Source organism: Fukomys damarensis, unplaced genomic scaffold (genome assembly GCF_012274545.1).
Source record: "Fukomys damarensis isolate Sample0158 unplaced genomic scaffold, DMR_v1.0_HiC HiC_scaffold_25, whole genome shotgun sequence".
Taxonomy (NCBI): domain Eukaryota; kingdom Metazoa; phylum Chordata; class Mammalia; order Rodentia; family Bathyergidae; genus Fukomys; species Fukomys damarensis.
In genome coordinates, this window is record NW_022900937.1 from 17990717 (window position 1) to 18016147 (window position 25431).

The 25431-nt window shown below is 41.3% G+C and overlaps 1 protein-coding gene across 9 annotated transcripts in view; it reads left to right on the forward strand.

Moving 5' to 3' along the window:
- Nucleotides 1-25431, forward strand: part of Zwilch (zwilch kinetochore protein) — a 40143-nt gene that overhangs the window by 9717 nt on the left and 4995 nt on the right. For all 9 annotated transcript variants that reach the window (XM_010643278.1, XM_010643277.1, XM_010643276.3 and 6 more), the window contains 16 exons: nucleotides 1675-1726; nucleotides 7059-7154; nucleotides 7960-8078; nucleotides 10825-11024; nucleotides 11707-11777; nucleotides 12503-12658; nucleotides 14524-14595; nucleotides 15687-15780; nucleotides 16275-16324; nucleotides 17431-17530; nucleotides 18289-18368; nucleotides 18519-18675; nucleotides 19409-19437; nucleotides 20619-20755; nucleotides 21791-21886; nucleotides 24460-24572. In XM_010643278.1, coding sequence (XP_010641580.1) covers nucleotides 1675-1726; nucleotides 7059-7154; nucleotides 7960-8078; nucleotides 10825-11024; nucleotides 11707-11777; nucleotides 12503-12658; nucleotides 14524-14595; nucleotides 15687-15780; nucleotides 16275-16324; nucleotides 17431-17530; nucleotides 18289-18368; nucleotides 18519-18675; nucleotides 19409-19437; nucleotides 20619-20755; nucleotides 21791-21886; nucleotides 24460-24572 — 1622 coding nt within the window. The remainder of the gene's footprint in view (nucleotides 1-1674; nucleotides 1727-7058; nucleotides 7155-7959; nucleotides 8079-10824; nucleotides 11025-11706; nucleotides 11778-12502; nucleotides 12659-14523; nucleotides 14596-15686; nucleotides 15781-16274; nucleotides 16325-17430; nucleotides 17531-18288; nucleotides 18369-18518; nucleotides 18676-19408; nucleotides 19438-20618; nucleotides 20756-21790; nucleotides 21887-24459; nucleotides 24573-25431) is intronic.

Below are 25431 nucleotides of genomic sequence, written 5' to 3' on the forward strand. Positions count from 1 at the left end.
ATAGTTTTTCATTTCGTGGTTGTTTTGTTTATTTATCAGTCTCCTATTGTTACAGCTTTGTTTGGACTGTCTATAGTTCCCAGTTATTTCATAGTGTTTAGTCTTTCTTTCCAATGATAAGCACCAAAAGTTTGTCCTTTAAAGCTTCACATGGGACTTCAACGTCAATACCACAAGACTGAATTGATCTTTCTTCTTAACCTACTATTCCCAAATTCTGTCTTTGAGTTAAGATTTCCAAATCCAAGACCCTTTTTCTCCTTCTGTTTTCACTGCCCCACATTCCTTCTCAGTCATCTTGAACTTACTGTGAAGACCAGGCTGGCCTCAAACTAGCAGCAATTCTCCTGCCTCAGCCACCATTCGTGCTGTCACTGCTCTGAGATGCTGTAGATTACTCACAGCTGTTGTCCTGAACTCCATTTATCACCTTCCACACTACAGTCACAGAGATCTTCCTCTCTGAAGATCTTGTAGTACATTTTTCTGGACTTACTGAATAAAGTTTGAGCCCTATAGTTAAATGTCCACCAAGCTTCCTGTACGGTACTTGTCTGTGACTCTGTGACTATTGCTTTACTCCTTGGACTTCAGTCAAGACTGTGCTTCTGTTGATACCCTCAATATCTACCAACAGTGTCTGGCCTATAATAAATAGGATTTTTTTTTACGTAGGATTGTTGAATGACTGATTAAGTAATATTGTTGAGTTATATATAAAAGACAGACATCTAAGAATAAGTCACAGTCTTGTGCTATATGGCCTAAGTGAATCAGCTGTTCTGCTGCAGCAGGCCGGCCGGTCATATGGTAGATCAAATAGACATAAATGCTGTCCTTAAACTGTTGTATTGGGTTCCTTCAGGGACTAGAGGTTCTTTTCTCTTTCAGAGTGTAGATCAGGCTAGTTGTGTGTTTTTGTATGTCATTTTAGTGTTCTAATGATTTATAGTTCACATGCTTCGGGATCCTTATTTTAAAATGACAATTATTAAATGTCCTCCTGGAATTTTTTGCTTCCTTTTTTTTTTTTTTTAATTTTTCAGACAGGGTCTCTAGGCAGTTGAGGCTGTCCTTGAACTTGCTATGTAGACCAGACTGTCCTGGAACTCACAGTGAGTTCTGGGATTATAGGCATGCACCCCCACACCAGCTCTTGCTTACATGTTTGAAAGGAAATATTAAACATAGTATAATTTTCTGACTGTTTTTAGTAACAGCTCATAAAATGGAGGACAAATGCTTCCAATTTAGTTATAGAAGAAGTCTAAGGCCTGGGACCTTTTAAGTAACTTCTTGGGAGTTACCCACTAATTCAGGCAGATCAGAATCCAGCCATTTTTACTTTCTTAAAGTCATGGGCAGATTATATTTTAATATTAACTGATGTGTTCAAAATATAGAAGAATACAGATAGGCAATGTAATTTCCTGTGGCTTCTAAAAGACCCTTGTATCAAATTGTAAGCAGCAGTCTGTTAATCTCTGCCACAAGTCTTTTTTTCTCTCATTCTGTTCTCACACCTTTCCACCTATGCCTGAGGGTCTCCATAAGTAGTTTGTCTTTTCTTTTTTTATTCATACCATGCAGAGGGAAAGTGTTGTTTAACCTCTGAGTTTAAGTAACAAGGCTGGTATTGTGGCTCTGTTTTTCACATGTGATTCTACATTTTAGGGAATTTAATGAAGAAAAGAAAGAAACCTGTAAAGACCCATTTATCTATGAGGTATGAGCAATTTATTTGGCTTTAAAATATATTTTGGGGTGCAGTTTGGCCACTCTATCACTAACCCTTTTGCCACCACTAATCTGTGTTATATAGGTCAGCTGTTCATGCCTTTTTATTGCTGAGTATGGTTGTGCTCAGTTTATCACCTTGGGTTGAAGGACATTTGGGTAGTTAAATGTTTTTGATGACTATGAACAAAGTTGCTTTAAATATTCATGTATTTATTAAGCATCTGAAATGTGCTAAGTATTTCATAAACTCATAGCCGGGGAGTAAAAACCTACATCTGTAAGTTAATAAAATGTATAAATTATGCATTATATGATAAGCTATAGAGAAATAATCATGAATGATTTGGGTTAATATATGTATATATTCTCTCTCTGTCTCTGCCTTCTTCCTCCCATATATATCATATATTATATGTTTGAAATTAATAAGAAAAATACACAACCGTAATGCAAGAATAGCCAAAGGAAACCAGGGATGTAGCTCAGTGGCACAGCACCTACCTGGCAAGAGTGAGGCACTGAGTTCGATTGTGGTACAAAAAAAAAAAAAAAAAGAAGTAAAGGACATGAATAATTAAGAAAATGCAAATATAGTTATACTTCATTGAAATCTCACCAAACTCAGAGTCAAGAACTTCCATTTATTCATCCTTTCTATTTGGATTCTGGATGTTTGATATCTGTTAGTTTCCTAGGGCCGCTACAGCAAAGTGCCACAAATCGGGCAGCTTAAAACATCACAAATTCTCTCAAAATTTTGGAGACCAGAGGTCTAATCAGTATGTCCTACTGAGGGATCCAGGAAAGTTTCCCTCCTGGCCTCTGCTTGCTTTGGTGCTTTCTGGCAGTCTGGCATTGCTTGGATTATAGTTGAACTGTTCCAGTCTCTGCCTATATGGACTCGTGGCATTGCCCTGTGTTTCTGTGTCTCTAAATCTCTTTTTCCTTACAAGTATAGCAGCCACTGCTTCTAGGGCTCACCTGGATTCAAATTAATCCTCCTCTTAACTTGATTAGATTTGTGAGGACTCTGTTTCCAAATAAGATCACTTTTATAGGAATGAGGGATTAGGGCTTTGTAGGGAGCCACAGTTCAACCCACAACAGTGCCTGGTAGATAAGAATAATGCAATAATATTTTTGGCTGCCTGAGCTCAGTATGTAAATGCTTCAGTATCCAAACTATGATGTTAAACATTTAAATAAGGAGATATACTTATCATTAGTAAGCATATTGGAAACCACTGTTCACCTTTGTTAATGATCGAATAAATGATAATAATATACAATTTTTATGTGAGATGGGAAAATAATTTAAATACTCAATGTGTTGATGTAAGTGATGGAAATGAAAATATGTGAGTATGACATGTTTGAAGGCAATTTAAGAATATCATTGTGACTTTAGGTGTTTATCTTAAGAAAATAATTCACAAATGCTATTGTCCATTGTTATTATAATAGTAAATAACTGAGAACTACCAAAATGTTGCCAAATGTGGAGTTACTTATGTGACGGAGGATCTGTAGGGTTAGGCAGCCAAAGAACATTTAATGCCATGAAAAGAGATTCATGATATAAAACTATTCAAAGATCTTGTCTTTATTAAGCCAAATCTTACTAGATATCTAAATAGATACATTTTTATTTAGATAGCTTTATATGCCTCATGAGAAAAAAATACAAGAGTATGTGTAGGAAAGGAAGAAGTCAAACTATCCTTATTTGCAGATGACATGATCCTTTACATAGACAATTCCATCAAATGCTGCGTGTGGTGGCGCAGGCCTGTGCTCCCAGCACTTGGGAGACTGAGGTAGGAGGATCACTGTGAGTTTGAGGCCAGATTGGGTACATAGCGAGTGCAAGACCACCCTGAACTACATAGTAAGATCCTGTCTTAAAACCAAAAAAAGAAAAAAGGAAGATCCTACCAAAAGGCTCCTGGAACTGATAAACAGTTCAGCTACGTAGGAGGAGATTCCAACCCTTAGGGGCTGATGCAAAAAATCACCAGAGTTCGAGGCCAACCTGGGCTACTTATTGTGCTTGAGGCCAGCTGGAACTACACACCAAGACCTTATGTCAACCTAAAAAAATACAAACAAACAAAAAGTAGTGTTTCTGTATACCAATAACAAAACCACAGAGAAAGAAATTAGGGGAAAATTATCATCCACAGTAAACTTCGAGAAAAAATAAATATATAGGAATTAATCTAACAAAGGAAGTGAAAGGCCTCTATCATAAGAACTACAGTACTCTGAAAAAAAAGGAGATCAAAGAGAACATCAGAAAATGGAAAGAGCTGGATGTGATGGCGCACGCCTGTAATTCCAGCACTTGGAAGGCTGAGGAAGAAGGGCTGCTGTGAGTTTGAGGCCAGCCTAGTCTATATAATGAGTTCAAGGCCAGTCTGAACTATATAGCAAGACCCTGTCTCAAAAAGTCAGAAAAAAAAGAGAAAAGATAGCTCCTGTTTGTAGAACCAATATGTCAAAATGGCCATACTTCAAAAATTAATATATAGATTTAATGCAGTCCCAATAAGAATAACTGCAACAATGCTCACAGAACTAGAGAGAACAGTTTAAAATTAATATGGAAGAGACCCAGAATAGCAAAGGCGATCCTGGGCAACAAAAGCAAAGCAGGAAGCTTTAAGTTGTACACAAAGCTACAGTGATGAAAACAGCATGGAACCAGCATGAAAACAGATGTGTGGATCAATGGAACAAATAGAAGATGCAAAACAACCCCATGCACATTCAGCCATCTGATCTTTGACAAAGAGGCCAAAAACATGCTGAAAGGAAGATAACCTCTGTTATAAATGGTGCTGGGAAAACTGGCTGTCCACAAGTAGAAGATTGAATCTAAGCCCCTTACAGAGAACTAAACTAAAATCAAAATCAAAAATTTAAAAATTTTTTGTTTGTTTTTGTTTTTGTTTTGTCTCACTTTGTAATTCAGGGTATCTTTGAACTCACTATGTAGCCCAGGCTGGCCTCAAACTCATGGTGAACCTCCTACCTCAAGTGTTGGAATTACAAGTATGTGCCACCATGCCCAGCATAAGATCTAAATATTAAAACAAATATTTAACTTGCTGGAAGATAAAACTTTTGAAGTCATAGGCATAGGCAAGGACTTTCTGAATAGAACCCTGGTTGCACAGGAAGTAGTATTGAGAGTCAACAAATAGGATCATATCAAATTAAAAAGCTTCTGTACTGCAAAAGAAACAAGAATCAGTGAAGAGACAACCTACACAAGGAAAAAAGTTTTGCCAACTATTCCTCAGACAGAGGACAAAAACTGGTATCTAGAATATATTAAGAACTAAAAAAAATTAGATTCCCCCCAATAAAAGACCCAATCAAAAAACAAACAATTAAATAAATAGACACTTCTCAAAAGAAGGATAAAAGGCCAGTAAATACACAAAAAAGCATTCAGCATATCTGGCTATTTGAAAAATGCAAATTAAAACAGTATTGGAATTCCATCTTCAGAAAGGATCACTGTCATCAAGAAATCAAATAATAGGGCTGAGGATTTAGCTCAGTGGCACTGTGCCTGCCTCCCAAGCTTAAGGTCCTGAGTTCGATCCCTGGTATTAAAAAAAAATCAAATAATAGCCAGGTGTGGTGGCACACATCTATAATCCCAGCACTTGGAAAGCTGAGGCAGGAGGATCACCATGAGTTCAAGGCCAGCCTAGGCTACATAGTTCAAGGCCAATCTGAACTACATAGGAAGACCCTCTCTCAATAAAGAAAAAGAAAGGGCCAAGGATTTAGCTCAGTGGTTCTGCCACCTGCCTTGCAAGCTGAGTGACCCAAGTTCGATCCCCGGTACCAAAGAAAAGAAAGAAATCAAATAACAACAGATGCTAGTGAGAATGCAGAGAAAAAGAAACCTTTCTACATTATTGATTGGAGTGTAAACTACTACAAATACTATGGAAATCAATGTGGAGATTTCTCACTAAACTAGAAATTCCACTGTGGGCATGGTGGCATATGTCTGTAATCCCAGCACTCAGGAGGCTGATGCAGAAGAATCATCATGAGTTCAAGGCCAGCCTGAATAGCAAGACCCTCTCAAAAAAAAAAAATTTTCCATTCTACCCAGCTATTCCCCTTCTAGATATCTTCCTGAAAAATATGAAGACACAGAATGGTGAAACATGCATACCCCCGTTTATAGCAATAACTTATATTAACGAAATCTTGGGAACGGGCTGTCTGTCCATCAACAGGTGGATGTATATAGAAAATATAATCCTTTGTACACAGTGGAGTGTGATTCCACTATAACGGATACATTTGAGTCACTTGTGAGAAAATGACCAGTATTAAGTGAAATAAATCAGGCACACACGTTTGAGTATCACATGGTTTCTCTTATATGAGAAACCCAAATATAAATAAAAGGTAAAGTAAAAGAAAGATAATAGGAGATACGGAGGTAGATTGGTTGCATATGGGAAGGAGACCAAGGGATGGAGGGAGGAGGAGGGAAAGGAGGCGAAGGGGATGTAAGAAGAATGGAGCTGGGCCCAGGGATTTAGCTCAGTGGTTCCCGCTATGCTTCTCAGCCCCCCACAATGTATGTAATCATGTACTAATTAAAATTTAAAAAAAGATTTATATGTCTTCGAAAGAGATCTGGCAACGTTATAAGCCAGCCAGGCTAATCACAGTGGGGATTCTAGGCAATAGAGTTATGGGCTGGTTTTGTTTTTTCGAGCTGTGTTTTTTATATTTTTCTAAAATAAATGTTTTGGATTTAGTGAAAACAAATCTTCAATTCCTGCAAACTGACATGTTAAAAAATTTTTAAATTTTATTATGCGATCAGAAGAAATGGTAATGTGTAGTGGGCTGCTAGCATGTTAGAATGTAGTGGTTAATATACTAAGAGCAGGAATGAGGACTGCAGCGTAGTCTGAAATAGAGGGATGCTGTACGAGGCGCTGTGTATGTCAGGTGGGCCAGGAAGCATGAGCGGCGAGGGGTATGAGCTACTTGATTTTCTTTTTCTTTCTTTTTCTTTCCTTTACTTTTTTTTTTTGGCTGGACCTTGTGCTTTGCAAGGCGGGTGGCAGAACCATTGAGCTAAAACCCTGGTCTGCTACTTGATTTTCTAAACATGAAAAGTAACGTGGGCATCAGTTAAATCTCATTTTGAAATTTATGTTTTGTTCAAGTTCTCTTTCCTAGTCACTTGTACAGAACTAGTGTCTGTGTGTTTAAATGTTTGTATAAATATATTTATATCTTTGTATGACATTGGCATGTGTTTTTACCAGGCTGATGTTCAAGTGCAGTTGATCAGCAAGGGTCAACCGAACCCTATTAAAAATATTCTAAGTGAAAATGACTACATATTCGTCATGGAAAAAGTGGTAAGCAATGCTTGGGTTTTGCGGTCATTTACTCTTTGGCAACCAAATGTTGTTCCTTGGGAATAATCTCAAGTGTACATTAATACACTTAATGTCTCAAGTGCGACATTAATAGAGGTAGATACTAATTCTTTCAGGAATAAGTACACTGCTATCTAGTCGAAATATAATATGAACCATATATAATTTTAAATTTTTTGGTAGCTTCATTGAGAAAAAGAAGCGAAATTATCATTAGCTGGGTAAAACTGACTTTTTGTTTTGCTGTCCAGTTCTGTGGATGCATAGAGTATTGTACTCCACACCACAGTGGGGATATAGCACAGTTCCACCTCCCCACATGCTCTCAGCTGGTCCTTTGTAATCTCATACCTGCTGCTGGTGACAACCAAGCCCTTCTGCATTGTGGTTTCGTCTTTTCAATGATGGAATCACCGTTTGCGTTTGACTTCCTTCACTTAGTATCATGCCTTTAAGATCCACCCAAAGTGTTGCACGTATCAATAGCAATAAGATGAACGGAGCTATTATTACTCTGAATACTTTTGAGTATCTCTGAATGGATCAGGTGCTTCCTAGACCAGCAGCGACTAAGTCAGCATCTGTTTAGAGGACAGTGGGAAGTGCTTCTGATACAGCCTAGTTTGTGGCTGGGATTTTTGCCATAACCTAGTCATCTGTGCTCAGGAATATAGAAATCAATATTTTATGTTCTGTTTGTAAGACACTGCCTCACAGAGTGAAGAGTGGCATACTATCTTAAATGTTCTTTTGTCTGGTTAAATAATTTAAAGCCCTTTTCAAGCCTTTAGAAAAAGAAGAAACAAGTCATGCTGAAGAACTACAATCTGAAGAAACTGCTATTTCTGACTTCTCTGCTGGTGAACATGCTGGGCCACTCGCTTTACCCCTTGGAAGAGCAAGGTAAGTTTTTCTCAGTATAAGGGCAGGAGCATTCTTATAAACCATGAAAAAAGATATCAGGCCCAGATAACTCCCTTCTCCCTCCTCCCGAGAGATTTACACCCAGCTCTCTTGGGGTCGCTCTGCTTGATAGCACACAGCTATTCTGAACGTGACGTAGACTGCAGGTACCTTTCTCGGCCCTTCTCTGCCAAGTCTTGTCCTTGCTCGTTAGCTGTTTTCCATGTGACTAAGATGGTTCCTCTCTGGCCTTTCTTCCTCGCTGCTCCCTGACTAATGTTTGCAAATACCTCCCCTGCTTAAAACCCCTTTACTGGTTCCTCATTGCTTCGTGGGAAACCAGATTCCTCACGAGTGACATATCAGAGCCTTCATTTACTACCTGGGAAGTCTGCTACCAGACGCAGTGGCCATCTGAAGTATCCAGGAGTATTTTGGAATTTTGGAAGCTTTTTTTTTGGTACCAGAGATTGAACTCAGGTTCTTGCGCTTGTGAGGCAGGTGGCGGAACCACTGAGCTAAATCCTGGCCCTCTTTTGGTTGTCTTGCTAACCCAGACAAGCTGCTGGCTTTTAGTGGGCCTGGCAATGGGTGGTAGGAGCCCCACAACATAGAACTCCCTGCGCCATCGTAAGTTACCCGCCAGGATGTCAGTGCATCCCCGGCAGAAAGCCTGCCGCCTCTGACTGCCCAGCAGCTTCACCTCCTGTTTCCCTGTGGTGTAGCCGTTTGTGTGTGGAGACGAGTGCTGGCCATCAAGGAGCTATGGAAAGTAGAGCCATGAAATAATGTTGGAGAATGATAACTACTGTCACAGTATTCACGGAGTGACTTTCACTTTGCGTGGTAGAAGTTTCAAAAACATTTACAATTCTGCGTTAATCAGTCTCTGCCTTCACATGGCTTCTTGAGTTGAAGTCACAGTGTGGCCCATTTTCCTTTTCTCTGTGATGACTGAACATTGTTCATAGTATTTCCTTCAGCCAGTGTTGGTTTAGACTGAGCCATACGCTTAACGTTTCTTTACTATTTTTTTCTTGCATTTCAGATCTTCTGGGATTATTATACTTTCTTTTGGAAGTAAAATCCCTTAGAAATTCCTTTCCTGAACATCTGTTGATAATAAATTAAGTTTTCATCTCTGAAACTTAAGCCAGGCCAGGGATTTAGCTCACTGGTTCTGTTGCCTGCTTCACAAGCGCAAGGTCCCAAGTTTGATCCTTGGTACCAAAAAAAAAAAAAAAGAAAGAAAGAAAGAAAGAAAAAGAAAATTAAGCCCCATTTTGGAGTAATTTTTAACCTTGATAAACATTAAAGTGTACGGAACTGTTACAAGAATAGCACAAAGCATCTATATGCTTAACTCAGATTCGCATTATCTGCATTTTGCTGAATCTGGTCTGTCATTCTCCCTCCCTGTCCTCTTCCTCTCTCTACATATAGATAGGGCACAGAGTAATCTATATAGTTTCACACATATTTGCATGTAACATACTGTTATGATTTATTGTCATTATATATTTTGTCTTTATACAATGTAGGTAGCACTCGACATAATATGTATTTACATGCATAGATAGCTAGATATACATGTACTACTTAGATATGTACATAGCTTTTTATTTATTTATTTATTTTTGGTACCGGGGATCGAACTCAGGACCTTGAGCTTGCGAGGCAGGCGGCGGAACCACTGAGCTAAATCCCCGGCCCCACACAGCTTTTTAAATGAAATAGAGACAGTATCTTGGAGACATTATGTTCCTTTACCCCTAAGTACTTGGTTTACAGACTTAGTTTGTCTTATGATTTTTGGGAAAATGGCTGCAGCAGTGTTTGTGTAGGGAAGATGGCCATCGTGTTTGTCACCCATTGCCAAGTTTGCAAACAGAAACAGAATTTTGCTGAACACTTCTGTTTGCAAACTGAATTCTTTATAGAAAGCAGTGCTTGTAATCAAGATATTGCTGTATTTCCTAAGAGCAAGTACTACTTTTTTATGTAACCATGGAAAAATGATCAAACTCTGAAAATTGAGGCCAGGATTAGTGGGGACACAACTATAGTCCTAGCGCTTGGGAGGCTGAGGCAGGAGGATCTCTGTGAGTTTGAGGCCAGCCTGAACCGCATACCAAGGTATTGTCTCAAAAAAAAAATCTGGAAATTTAGCATTATGACAATACTGTTATCCAATTGAGAACTTATAATGAGATTTCCTCAAGGGCCCCAGTGACCTGTGATTTTGAGTACCTTCCGGTACAGCCATGGGCTCCACTTGCTTTGCTAGTTTATCTTGCCCCTGCTTCTGTTCCTGCTGACCCCCACCTTTGCTGGGTTGAGCTTCCTGCCTATAATTCCTCCTACCCAGTCACACTCAGTTTTGTGGCTGGTTGTTTGCCGGTCACAGCCTGGTAAGTTCCATTCCCACTCCTCTGGGCAAGGTATATATACATTTATATTCGTGCATCTGACCACTTCTTTTCCAGCTTGCTTTTTTTTTTTCCTGTAGTGGGGATTGAACTCAGGACATTGCACTTGGGAGGTAGACATGGCACCACTGAGTTAAATCCCTGGCCTTTCTCATGGTATCTTTTTAAAAGAGGTTGTTTTTTGTTTTTTGGGTTTTTTTGGGTAATGCTAGGGATCCAATGTTGCGGCCTTGAGTATGCCACACATGTGCTGTACCCCTGAGCTGCACCATGGGCTCAAAATGATGGGTTATTTCTTTCTCACTCTTATTTTCAAGGCAGTTCATCGGGCTCTACACAATGGCTCACAATCCTAACATGACCCATTTGAAGATTGAGCGGCCAGTCACTGCCCTCCCACCCCTTTGGGTCAGATGCGACAGCTCGGATCCCGAGGGCACCTGTTGGCTAGGAGCTGAGCTTGTCACTGCTGGCGACAGCATTACAGGAGTTGTCTTGTACGCAGTCAGTTGTAAAGGTGAATGCTCCATCTGTACTTTATGTATGTATATTTATTTGCATAGTTACTGTTTTGTGGTTTTTACTGAAAATTGATATAAAAAAGAAGGTCTACAGTGGAAATTTTGTTGATCACATGAATTGAATGTATGACTTCTTACATATATGAGTATGATTTTAAAAATATAATTGAGTGTTCAATAAAAAACTGATTATAATTATAGTTCCATTCTCAAATGGGCATTTAATTATATTTTTCACTTTTTCTTCCTTTTCTTGAGACAGGGCCTCCCTGTGTTGCACAGGCTGGCTGATCTCCAGCTCCTGGGCTCCAGTAATCTTCCCACTTCTGCAGGCAGTGGGACAATAGGCACATGCCACTGTGCCTGGCTCTTTAATTATAGTTTGTTTCCTTTTTGTACCAGGGATTGAACTGTGGTCTTTACACTTGCAGGTGGTGGAACCATTGAGCTAAATCCCCAGCCCTGTTTAATTATACTTTTGATGGTGGTATTGACCTTTGTTCCACTTTCATTTTTTAAAAATAAAGATCTCATTTTCTGTGATTTAAAATTTAGTTTCAGTAGTTACTGGTACTGAATTATGATACCCTCAGAATTTAAGAGATGATAATTTTTGAGTTCTACCAGTGTAATTTTGAATTGTACCTTTAAGTTTTTTTCTTTCTTTCACATCCTAAGCTGATAAAAATTATTCTCCAAGTCTGGAAAACCTAAAAAATTCACACAAGAAGAGACATCATTTGTCTACAGTAAGTATTTTTCTTCTGTTATTTTCTTGTTTTTTTTCCTTCTATTTTCTTCTGTTACTGACCTACTTTCCTAGTTTAAAAAGGTTTTTTCCACCCGTAATATGTGTAGTGTCAGAATGTTTTATTTTTGTATAAACTAGGATCCAGTCATCCCTGTGTATGCATAGGGGATGGGCTCAGGCTCTGCTGCACTCAAGTCCCTTAGATGAAGCGATGTGGTGTTTGTTTGCCTATAACCTCTGTACACCCCCTCTTACACAATAATGTCACTGCTGTGCTGCAACACCTATCATATAAATTGTTTGTAAATAGTCGCTGTTGTATTGTCAGGAATGATAAGAGGAAAGGCAGTACAGACACTGCCTCTGTCTCGTTGTCTTGGTCCCAGTTGATCCATGGAGGCTAGAAGCCATGGATGCAGAACTCGGGGATATAGACAGTGACTGTCTATGCCTTCCTGTCTGTCAGCTGTTTGTGGTTTCAAAGAGTTGTCTTATTTTTCCTTTTGGAATTAAAGTATTGGTATGGTGCTTTCTTTCTCTGGGGACAAATGTCTTTTTGTTGTTGTTGTTTTGGTAAAAGAGATCAAACTCAGGACCTTGCGCTTGGGAGGCAGGCAGCGGCACCACTGAGCTAAGTCCCTGGCCCGGAATGAATGTCAAAGTAGTTTTGCTCATTGGTGCTATGAAGACTCGGCTAAGAGTCTGCTGGGTGCACTCTTTCAGGTAACAGCCAAAGGCTTTGCGCAGTATGAGCTCTTTAAGTCCAGTGTCTTGGATGACGATGTCACCCCGTCACACACGGCCATCACTTTGGATATTTCCTGGAGCCCTGTGGATGAGATGCTTCAAGTCCCTCCACTCTCTTCAGCTGCCACTCTGGTAGGAGGCGCCCTGTTTTCTCCTTGGTCCATGAGGCTGCTAGGTAGTACTTTGCTGGCTCGTGGCCAGTGCTGTGTGCTGCCAGACTCATAGTCCCTGGGTGTGAGGCTGGATCATTCTGAAAGCCTTGCTTGCCCTGAGAGATTACAGGACTGCAGAGGTTTTGCCAGAGAGCTAAACTGTCAATTGCACCCAACCCCATAATTGTGGAACTTAAGGATTTTTTTCCTGGTGAGTATTGAGGAAGAACGCAAGTAGACTCCTTAAGATGATTTAACCTCTCTGACCCTTTGAAAAGTGCTACGGTATAAATGCTTTCACCTTGTATTTACATTTCTAGGAATCTGTCTTAGGAGATTTGTCAGAATTAAGTTAGCATGGCGGCACATACCTACAATCCATCTACTTAGAGCCTGGGGCAAGAGGATCACCAGTTTAAGGCCACCTTGGTTACATAGGGAAGCTTTATCTCAAAAATAATGAAAAACCCTTGCAAGAGCAAGGACCTGAGTTCAATCCCCAGTACCAAAAAAAAAAAAAGAGAGAGAAATCAGAATTGATAACAATTTAGTGCAAGATATTTGATGCAGTGAGATAGTTTTTTGTTTTTTGTTTTGATACTGGGGATTGAAGTTGAGACCTTGCACTTACAAAGCAGGTGGTGGCACCACTGAGCTAAATCCCCGGCCCGAGACTGCTGCATTTCTGAAATGCTGAAAGCAAAACCTGAATTTTCAATAGGAAAATAGATTTCCAAGATGAAATATTACATAGAATTCATAAGGTTTTTACTTTTTGTTGTTTGTTTTGTATTTATGTGGTTTTTTTAGGATGTGGTACTAGAGGATTGGACTCAGGGGCACTGTGTCAGTGAGCTATACCCCCAACTTTATTTTTATTTAATTTTGACATAGGGTCTCATTAAATTGCCCAGGTTGGCCTCAAATGTGTGATCCTCTTACCTCTTCTGAGTTCCTGGGATTATAGATGTGCACCACTGTGCCCAGCCTAAATTGTACATAATAATGAGGGGAAAAAGCTAGGCATGGTGGTGCACACCTGTAATCGCAGCACTCAGGAGGCTGAGGCAGGAGGATTGCCATGAATTCAAGGCCAGGCTGGGCTACATTGTAAATTCCAAATCCAGGCTGAACTAAGACCCTGTCTCAAAAAATAATAATAATGAGAAATGCTTCTTATTCAGCAAAAAAAGAAAATACACAAAGTAATATATATAACTGCTTTTTTAAAAAGTATACAGAGGCCGGGCATGGTGGTGCACACCTATAAACCCAGCACTTGGGAGGCTGAGGCAGGAGGATCGCTGTGAGTTTGAGACCAGCCTGGGCTATATAGTGAGTCCCAGGGCTGTAAACCCAGCACGGGAGGCTGAGGCAGGAGGATCGCTGTGAGTTTGAGACCAGCCTGGGCTACATAGTGAGTCCCAGGGCTGTCTCTAAAACAACAACAACAAATGGACATAGAAGCCTGTTTTTTAAAATATATATATTTTAAAAACAGCAAATAAATATATTAACAATAGTTCCCTCAGGGTGATGAAATTATAGATAATTATACTCTTTTCTCTCCCCCCATACCAGGGATAAAACTCAGAACCTTGCACTTGCTAGGCAGGTGCAGTGCCACTGAGCCACATCCCCGACCCAACATGTGTTTTGTATAAGGTATTAGGTTTGAAAAACTTTGACGTTTGGCTAGGATAGTACGGTCTTGGTTTATTTAGAAGATGTCTAATGAACAGATTTTTTTTTTTTTAATGTGTGGATGGTTTGGAATGCAAGTAACTCTGACCCTATGAAGATAAGATGGGCTTATCAGTGAAAACTGACTTGGGTACTTTTTAGAATATCAAAGTGGAATCAGGAGAGCCCAGAGGTTGCCTGAATCATCTTCACAGAGAACTGAAATTCCTCCTTGTGAGTATCCTTCTAGAATTCTTAACTTATTAAATTTCCTGTTTTTGTGACAGTGCTCGCTAGTATCTTAATTTTTTAAAAATTTGTTGCAAATAGTGTATATCCATTCATATTTTTGACAGTTTGGGCAGTTTAACTTTGCTCATTTGGTAATTGTCCTTACATTTAAAAGGAACATTAGTTAATAGTTACAGATCTTCCCCCTTTTCTACTGGAGTGTTTGTTTTTTGTTTTTTGTTTTTTTTTCATAAGATGGGGCCCCCCTTTTTCTAGGTGGTCAGCTGCCAGTTGATAGCCTGGGTGTGGTAGTGCATGCCTGTACTCCCAGCACTCAGGAGGCTGAGGCAGGAGGATCATTGTGAGTTCAAGGCGAGACTGAACTATATAGTGAGACCCTGTCTCAATAGAAAAAAAATTATCTTTACTTTTTTCCAGAGATCCCCTGGAAATGGACAATGATTGAGAAATATGTAGCCTCTCTTTTCTTTGGAGACAAAGGGATTTTAAGTCACTTAATTGTGTCATGTTCTTTCCAAAAAGTCAGCAGTGGCTATTGTCTGCCATAGGAAGTAGCAGAGCCTTCTTAAGTATTAAGGTCTTTTGCTGGCCTTCCCCTGTTCCTTCTGACACCAGGCCCCCTTTCTCTCCATACTGTCTGGACTCCTCCCTCCTTCTTCATCTTGGCCTTGCTCCTTCCCTGTTCTGCACCATAGGGTCTGATAACTACAGGGAAAAACCCCCGCAGAGTCAGCCCAGTGTTGCTAGACTGGAGCCCTGTGTACCCCTGTGCATGTGGCATCGCACTTCCCAACCCTGTCCTGGGAATCAGACCACAGGTGTTTATCCTGGCCCCCTCCATTACTAAGTGTGATGTTAGCAAGGATTTAGCCTTTCGCAGGGTAATAGTAACCTCTGCTTCATGGAGTTCTGTTAGGACTGAATGACACACTGCAAATAAAGCACTTCTGCAGTGCCTGGCACATCAGGAGCACTCCAGAAATGCCACTGTAAAACCAGTATTATTACGAACAACATCCTCAGCTAAGCTGTTTGGTGCTGACAAATTTCTGGGCCGTTTCCATCTCCCTTAGGTTCTGGCCGATGGCTTGAGGACAGGAGTGACTGAATGGCTTGAGCCACTGGAAGCAAAATCTGCTGTTGAACTGGTGCAAGAATTTCTGAATGGTGTTTTCCTAACTCACTCTTATCTCTTGTTTGTTTTCTTAATTAAGGATTTATATATTGCTAGATTTAAATGTGACTTGTCTTTGGGCTTAATGTGCCTTTTGGTTGGGATGTACTGAAAGTATGAGGCCAGACATGGTTGGAGGGACAGCTTTTGTTCTGAAATACTACAAAGACCTAAGTAATTCTGAAACGTAGTAAAATTTAGTTTGAAATTTGTATTATACAGCCACCTGTGCAGCTGTAGGAAAAGAGGGAGGAAACCATAAGCTTTGAGTATCGTACTTGCCCCTGCCAACCCCGTGTATCAGGAGCTCTCACTGTTACCCAGTCCTGCCTGCCCTCTGTAGTTCCTCAGGAGTTCAGCACTTTAGTAAAATCCCTACCTGTGCTTCTCCTGTTTTCCGTTTCCCACTTGGCAATAGGATTATGATGGAAATAGTTCGGAAAGCAGAAAAATAAAATGAAGTTAATAAGTTTATGCCACTTTCTAGAATTAAATAAGCTGGATGAATTTGGTGATTATACAAGAAAAGACCCAGAGGTAAGTGATTACTAATTAACACTTGGAAATGTACACTGGAATTGCTTTTAAAATTTGATCATACCGGGCTGGGGATTTAGCTCAGTGTTTCCGGCACCTGCCTTGGAAGCGGAAGGGCCCAGGTTCAATCCCCAGTCCCCCAGCAAAAAATATTTTTTTGGTCATGCTATTATTACTCTTATACTGCCTCACGTGGATCTGTTATGGTCATGTGTATTGTGAGTTGTTACATTGCAGAAAAGTGAGATGAATACCCTAATACACTTTGAGAGGCTATTGCTACGATGCACTGATAGACTATAAGAGGAAGTATTACTATTCTGTATATTGGTGTCACTAGATAAAAGTATGAGTTCTCATTTGATAAAAACAAAAATGGAGGCCAAAGCAATTTGATAAATATTCTTACATAGGAGGAAACTGAATGGTTGCCTTCATTCGAGTTTCAAAACAGTTATTCATAATCTGTTGAGGTGTGTGTGTCCTTATTAATAAGTAAATGAAATCAGGGACGATGGTGCAGACCTATAATCTCAGCACCCCAGAGGCTGAGGCAGGAGGATCACTCCCAAGTTCAAAGCCAGCCTGGGCCTGTGAGTTCAGGGCAAACCTGGACTATATAGCGAGAACTGTCTTAAAAAAAAAGAGTAAATGAGAAGTTGAAAAAAATGCCCTTTCTTGTGTGTTTATGAATGCACAGTTTCTCAGCAATATTTATAAGCTTAGGTTATTTCACTTTAAAATTAAATAAACCAGGCTGGGTGTGGTGGCACAGGCCTGTAATCCCAGCACTTGGGAGGTTGAGGCAGGAGGATCTCTGTGAGACCAGCCTGGGCTACATAGTGAATTCCAGGTCAGTCTCAACTACATAGTGAGACCCTGTCTCAAAACTCCCCGCAAAAAAAAAAAAAATTTAAGTCAGATGTGGTTGTGCACGCCTGTTAATCCCTACTCTGAGGCTGAAGCAGGCAGATTGTGCTGAAAGTTTGAGGTCAGCCTGGGCTTTGTAGCAAACAAGGTCAGCATGGCCTCTGTGACAAGATCCTGCCTCAAATGAATAGCAAACAAAAATCCTGAGCATTCTCTGACACCTGTGTCTTTTTCAGACAGTGAAGCCCGACACTGCTGCAGTTGATAGGTCCGTCCTTGTCATGGTGCGGGGTGATCTTGATTTTGCTGAACAACTTTGGTGCAAAATGAGCAGCAGTAGGTGTCCATTGTGACTTAAATCATTCATATTGTGTCTTGGGTTTATTTTAAAGTCTTGGATATAATGAAATGTATACTGTCAGTCCTCTGTGGGAGTCTGGTTCTGGTTTTATCCAATTCGTTGCTAATAGTGGATTGGCACACTCTGCTTAAGAATTGTACTAAGGCAGCCAGGTCTGAAATCCCAGCACTTGGCAGACCGAGGCAGGAGGACTTCGATGAGTTTGGGCCAGCCTGGACTACATAGCAAGACCCTGTCTCAAAAAAGCCAAAAAACAAAAGAAAAGAAAGAAAAAGAATTGTACTAAGGCAAGGCAATTTGTGTTTTCTGTTCTTTTCTGCTTTTTAAAGTATAAGACTTCGTTGGTTTTTATGGTATATTGATATGGACCAAGACATATACCTTAGTAAAATTATTAGCAAAGCAAACACTATTTCTTAGTATTTTACTAAATATGTTATTTTGAGACAATGTGAGTTTGATGTTTTTCTTTAGAAGTACATCCAGTCTGGGTTGGGCAGGTAGCTCAGAGGTGTAGCACTTGCCTCATACGTATAAGGCCCTGGGTTCAACTCCTCAGCACTGCAAAAAGAAAAGAAATATATTTAATCTTGGGTTTTTTTTGCCCCCCCCCCAGTTTTTCTCCTCCATCCACAAATACAGATTCTTCTGTTTTATTTGTATAACTAACGCAGATGACATTTTCGATCTGTAGAAGTGTGAAAAATCATATTAGACTGACTTGGTCTTCTAGGTGTGGTTTCCTATCAGGACCTGGTGAAGTGTTTCATGCTGATCATGCAGAGCCTCCAGCGAGGTGACATCCAGCCATGGGTAGGTGGAATGTGTTCTCAGGGGCCTGGCCCGATGGGAATTGGGTCAGGAAAATAAGAATGTAGGTGTGTAATTTTTTTACAGCTAATGCAATTTACTTCTTTCGCTCATATTCTTATTTATGACTTATAAAATTTTCTTTATTTCCAGCTCCATAGTGGGAGTAACAGTTTACTAAGCAAGCTCATTCATCAGTCTTATCACGGAACCATGGACACAGTGTCTCTCAGTGGGATTATTCCACTTCAAATGCTTTTGGAAATTGGCTTGGACAAATTGAAAAAAGATTATATCAGTTTTTTCATAGGTAAGTCCTTTTTCCAAGTCAAAAAAGTAAAAAGCATGTCACGTTATCATCCATAGGCCTTCTAGGGTCTTGCCTTTCTCCCTTGCCCTGGTCATCTGTGGTCCTAGCTTTGCCCCAGTTCACTGAGACAAGGGTTTCCCTTCTCTGTATCTTAACCACCCAGTAGAGATACAAGATTACATATAGCAGTGGTCTTTGTTTACTTGCTTTTAGTTCAAACATTTTAGATTTTATGAATTAGTTTGGGACATGAGAAAAAGCCTTTTATGAGGTGCTGTTTTATTTTTCAAGTTTTTGGTTTTTTGAGACAGGGTTTTGCTATCTACTCTAGGCTGGACTTGAACTCATACAACCCAGGCTGGCCTCAAACTATTGATCCTCCTGCTTCAACCTCCCAAGTGCTGGGACTACAGGCCACAGAACCCCTGAGCTAAATCCCTGGCCCTTGAGATGCATTTTAAGTATGCAAGCCTTGGTACTTTTTATTAGGGCTAAACTGTGATCAGTTTTATAATAGACGAGTCCCTTTCCCAACTCAATTAAAAAGCATGTCACAATACTGTATGTATTTATGGTGCTATATGCCAAAAATACTTGTCTTGTGAGGAACTTTTTACCTTGGCCATCTCTTTCATTTAAGAAGTATGAAAATTTTTACCTAGGATCCTTCACATGTTATAGATAATCCCTAAACTTTATTTATCTATCTTTCTATTTTATATATTTTTAATAGGTCAGGAGCTTGCATCTTTGAATCATTTGGTAAGTTTTATTTTCCTAAAACTTTTAAATTTATTCACCTATCCTGCGTGTAGTAATTAAGTGCTTATAATATGCTAGTCTCTGTTGGAGGTCCTGAAAAACATCAGTAAGACAATCAGTGCCCTTAATGATTACCACTTAGTCAGACAGATGACAGAATCACCCATTCAGTGTCATCTGTCGCGTCTGTGATTGTGCTGTATAGTAGTCCTGCTCATCACACTGTGCTGTCGCAACTCTCCTGTTCTAGGAATGCTTAGGGAGTGCCTGCAGCCCTAGGAAGGGATATTTGTTGTATATTCTTGAGCCATTAGGTTATACTTGAGGGATTATTTTTCTAAGAATTTATGTTCTTCCGTGCATTTTTCAGTATATTGGCTCAAGACCAGTCAGGTCCTCGAGGCTGCTTGTAGCCTTTGCCATGGTCCTCTCCGCGGAACGACCGTTTGCTCCTTCACAGCAAGCGGAAGTATACACAAAATATCTGTGATGGTCACTCCTAAAGGGCTCCCTGGTGGGTCACCATAGTGACCAGCCTATAATCTCTCTTCATTAACTCCTGGTCAGTTACTGACCTGATCACAGTAGCAAATCCCATCAAAACCCAGGCTCTGGCCTCACTCTGGGGGAAGATAGTAAACAGGATGTGTACTCTGTAATGCCACAGCATTGGTGGCTGTTGTCAGATTCACCTACTGTGTTTGCCATGGATTATTTCCTTAGGAAGAATTCTCAAAACTGGGATTAGATGGTCTGAGCCTGTTGTGACGCTGCCATACACTGCCAAATTTCTTTTCCAAAACACTGCACCAATTTACCAGTTACATGTGAGAAGGGAAGCGTGTCAGAACACTTGCTAAATTTCTTGGTAGTTGAAGTTCACTGTTTTTAGAGGTGGACCCTTCCATGAGTTTAGCAAGTATGCAGTGAGCAGGGGAGCTTGGTGGGTGGGAGTGGCTCTGCGATTTGCCTTTACCAGAGAGTACATATAATGATTTACTAAAGACTTCACTTACAAAGGAGCGGAAGGTGGTAGGGAGGTGGTGAATCCAGTCCAAGTGCCTCCCCTTTGTTTTTCCCCTCCCTGTTATTAGGCATAGTACAGGGGACATGGCTGCATTCTTTCCGAAGATGCTGCTTATCCTTGAACTCCCTATTTTGTGTATACTTCTCCAATCCAGGAATACTTCATTTCTCCATCAGTAGAGATACAAGAACAGGTTCATCGTGTTCAGAAACTGCACCACATTCTAGAGATCCTAGTCAGTTGCACGCTTTTCATTAAGCCTCAGCACGAGTTCCTGTTTTCTTTAACACAGTGAGTATTTCTTGTCCGCTTACATAGGAATGTATTCTTTTCCCAAAAATAGCAGCCAGAATATGTCCAGTTTTATTGCCAGTTAGGCTAAAACACATTTGTTCACCCTGTCTGTCTTCACGTTAGCAGGGGTCCAGGTCAGGGTCAGAGGAAGAAAAGGCTTTGGATTCAAGAGAAATCCGGTTTGGCTGTGTCACGTTCTGACTTCCTTACAAGTTTCATCTCACCGAATCTTGTTTCCTCATGTTCAAAGGGTCTAGTGACTTGATGTGTTTGTTCTGAGGATTAGACGATGATAGAATGTGCGTAAGCCACCTCACATGATAGGTGCTAACTAAGTGTTATTTCTTGCCTTCCTTATGTCCCTATAAATTGAGCGAAACTAGTCAGAGCATCTGTGTGGTGACTGAATGAAATCAGATCGTGCGCCAAGGCTGTCGGTAGCATTGCTATAACAAGGGCTTCTGCCCAGTTGGACTAAAGACTCAGTGGAGGCATTCTCACGTGGACTGCTGCTGTCTTGCACGCATTGGAGGCCTCAGTCTGAAAATAAGTGAACCCTTGTCTTTTCCAAATTTAGAATTTGGCCAATTATATAATGGGGAAAGTTCAAAATTGTTCTTATTCACAGAACCTGAAAGATTTTTTATTACAGATCAGTAGCTTTAATTCCCTATATTCTGAAAACTGAAGTTTGTTGTCTGTGACTTCTGTCTCCTCTGGTTTTTTCCAGATGTCTCTTTCTCTCCACTGAAGCCTGTATTTGGGCCTAACTTAAATATATTTTTATATTTATGAAAAATATGTTAATTTTTACAAAGTTAATTAGATTTCCTTTTAAAAAACATTAGCTAAGTTTTGTGTGTGTGGGTAGTTTACTTTTGTGTCTTTATAATCATTCTTTTCCTCGTGGTTAGTGGTACTCACTAAAATGTTTCCTTGTGCACTTTAGACTGTTTGAAAGTCTTTATCCCCAAATGACTCTTTTTTTCCAAAAATGATTCTTTTCTTTCTTTCTTTCTTTCTTTTTTTTAGATCCTGCATAAAATATTATAAACAAAATCCCCTTGATGAGCAACACATTTTTCAGCTACCAGTCAGAACAGCTTCTGTAAAAAACTTGTATCAGAGGTGAGCAATTTCATAATTGTTACCTGACTCCAGCCGTGATTCTTGGCAACTTTGGTGCCCATGTTCCTCGGGCACCTCATGGCGCAGAGCTGCTTGACCACTGGAACCTTAATCTGTGGCTTCTCCCTGGCCGTGGCCTGCTAGTTCTCCTCCTTCCTTCTCTGTCTGTTCTTTTTAGACTGTGGAGCCTCTGGTCTTTCATGTTGCTCTCAATTTGCACTTCTGTCATAGATAAAGGAGTAAAGGACGCGCAGCCAGGGAAATGACAGATCGGGAAAAAAATGATCAGGATAGTGACAAGAAGGCCAAGCATATGGCTGCGGGAGTGAAAGAACCATTTGCGGGGAAGGGTGGGAAACCATGAGGCTGAGGCGATAATGCGGTCGTCCCCTCAGATACAGGGGTTGCCACACATGACCACCTCCCCTGACTTTCCCCTCCACATATGAGAGACTTGAAATTTCTCTCCTGCGACTGCCACTGTTTGTTTGTTTGTTCATGTTTCAGACAGTCTCACTTTGTAGTTCAGGCTGGCCTTGAGCTCACAGTGATCCTCCTGCCTCAGCCTCCTGCCTGCTGGTGGGATGACAGGCATGTGCCTGCACACCTGGCTTACAGCCACTGTTTCTATCTGGTCTGTTTAGTTCTTTTGCAGTCAAATTCCCACTGCTCCCCTGGAACTGCTCTGGCAAAAGCACCAGTGGCTTTCTTATTACCAAGTTCAATGGATGTTTTCAGTGACAGGATCTTTTTTTAGCCCCTTTGGTACTTAGCTTCCCACCACTGCTTCCTCCTTCAGTGAGCTACTGGGCATTTAGCACTGGTGCTTTTGTCTTTTCTTTTCTGTTTTTGTGGTATGAGGGTTAAAACTCGGGCCCTTGCACTTGTGAGGCAGGCACGGGAACCACTGAGCCAAATCCCGGCCCCTAGCACTAGTGCTTTCTTGAACTTGTCTTGTTTCCTAATTTCTGTGGCATAGCATTCTGTCTTATTTTCATTCTCCTGTCTGGCCTCCTCCAACACTGAGAATAGTTCTGTTGCCCAATTCTTTCTTCTCTGTCTGCTTCTCACATGTGCTTTTTCTCCTGACCTCTCCTTGGTCCTCACCATCTCTCTTCCCTGGGCGATCCCGTCCACACCCAGGTATCTGTTCCTCCTGGCAAATGAGGCCCCACAGTGCCACCTCCAGGCCCTCCTCAGTTGCCCCCAAGCTTCTAAGTGCCTGTTAGATGTGAGTCCCCAGCTTCAAGTGCAGAAGGCGGTCCCGATCTGACACTGGGTGCTCTCAGTGCCAGAGGAGGACTAAACGCGAGAGGTGCCGCGAGTACTGACCGTACGCTGTGTTCGTGAATGGTGCTGAGAAAATAGATTTACGTATTCTCACCACAGCAATGATAACTGCTTGTGGTATGGAACATCCTAACCAGCTCAGTTTAGCCGCTCTACAATGTGTATTTATTTCAAGTAATGTATATAGTAATTTTTTTTTTGTCTTTTTGAGACAGGGCCTCACTTTGAAGTGCAGGCTGGCCTTGAATTTACTATGTCACCCAGGTTTGGCACAGACCGGTGGTGCTCTTCCTGCCTCAGCTTCCCGAGTATGCCGTTAAAAAACAGTTTAAAACACCTGAGCCCCTCGTCCCCTTCCATGCGCCTTTCCCTCCTCCTGTCTTTCCCCATTATTCCCGCCTGCTGTGCAGAATAGAAGTCCAGGGCTGTCTCCGCTCTCCGCTGTCCCTTCTCACTCCCTCTTCAGTGCTCGCCATGTCCCGTCCCTCTTGGTGCCTCTTGAATCGTCCCTTCCTCCACACTTTGACACCATCAGGGCTTGAGCATTCGCCTCTACTTCACATCACACCTGTACTCTGATAAAACCCTTTCCTCAACGTCCACTGTCTTCTTTATGCTGCTGCTGATGTTTTCTTCTGGAATTCAAGTCTTAGGATGACTTGGTCCCTGTTACCTTTAGGACAGTAATTCCAGTGTCTTAGTGTGGCCTCTAAGGGCTCAGGGCCTGACCCTGAACCTCTCTCTTGGTACCACCGGGTCTTGCTGCTTCGTTTTTTTTTTTGTTTGTTTGTTTGTTTGTTTGTTTGTTTTTGAGACAGGGTCTCGTTAAGGAGTGTAGGCTGGACCTGAACTCACTGTGTAGCCCAGGCTGGCCTTAAGGCCTCGAGCTTGTGGCAATCCTCCTGCCTCAGTCTCCCAAGTGGTAGGAGCTGTTTCCCTTTTGAGTGAGGGATGCTCCCACTCTGGCCCTCGGCACCTGTGTGCCTGGCCTTTCTTTGCCAGGGCCTGTGTCATTTCATAGTCAGCCCAGGTACCACAGTCTCTGAAGATTCTCTCCAGTCCCTAGGTTGGTTAGGGTCCTGCCTCCTGTTGCCCCTAACCCATGGTGCATCTCCCTTCGTGAGTTGTTGTTCTTGTTCCTCCCCATCCCTTGCCTGTACTTGTGCAGGGTGGGAACTGTCATCTCTGTGCTTATCACATAAGGATCTCACTAACTGACTAGAGAGGAAGGAAGGAAACAGCTGTTTGTTGTATCGTCTTTACAGTTTTTCTTCCTTTCTTAGTGAGAAGCCACAGAAATGGAAAGTAGAAATAAATGGCGGTCAAAAGAAGGTTAAGACTGTTTGGCAGCTGAGTGACAGCTCACCTGTGGACCACCTGAGTCATCACAAACCTGGTAAAGATGGTTTGCAATGTGCTCACATGAATTATCCCAGCAGAAAATAAACCAAATCTTACTGGGAGGGATCATTGTTATATTTCTAGTGCCCAGTTTTAAATAACTGTCCTGAACTCTTTAAGTGTAAAACATACTTTAAGAAAAAATCATGACTTTTGTGCTAGTGTACCGCTTAGCAAACTTCATTGCGTTATAATCAGAAGAATGATTGTTCTCATTGCCTGGGATGGAGGCCCTTTCAGTGGATAAGGTCAAGCAAGAGGGATGTAGAAGTAAGAAGAGTCACAGGGTGGAAACACTAGCTGCTCACATGAGCCTTCTCCATGGTGGACTGGGCCAGCGCTCAGGCCCTCTCAGAGATGTCCTGGTACCGAGAGCGTCTTGGCCCCTGCTGCCAGCATCCCCTCTGGAAGCTGCGGTCCTTGGCTCTGAAGGGCCGCATTCAGACAGTGCCAGGTTATCTGGAAGCAGACCTGATAGTTTTCTGACAGAGTCCCAGAAGATTTCAAAGGCCTTAATGCTGGGAATATATATGGTTCTATTTGACTAATTGATACCTTGCAGATTGCTTCCAGAAAACAATCTCTCCCCAGATATACTTTGATTCAGGTGTCATAGCATCATTTGTCAGGGCTGGGGATTTAGCTCAGTGGCACTGTGCCTGCCTTGCAAGTGCAAGGTCCTGAGTTCAGACCCCGGTACCAAGAAAACAGAAACATCTGTCAATTAGTTTTGAATTTTTATTTTTATTTTGAAACAGGGTCTCACTGTGTAGTTCAGGCTGGCCTTGAACTCACTCTGTAGCCCAGGCTGGCCTCAGACTCACGGCGATCCTCTTGCCTCAGCCTTCTGAGTG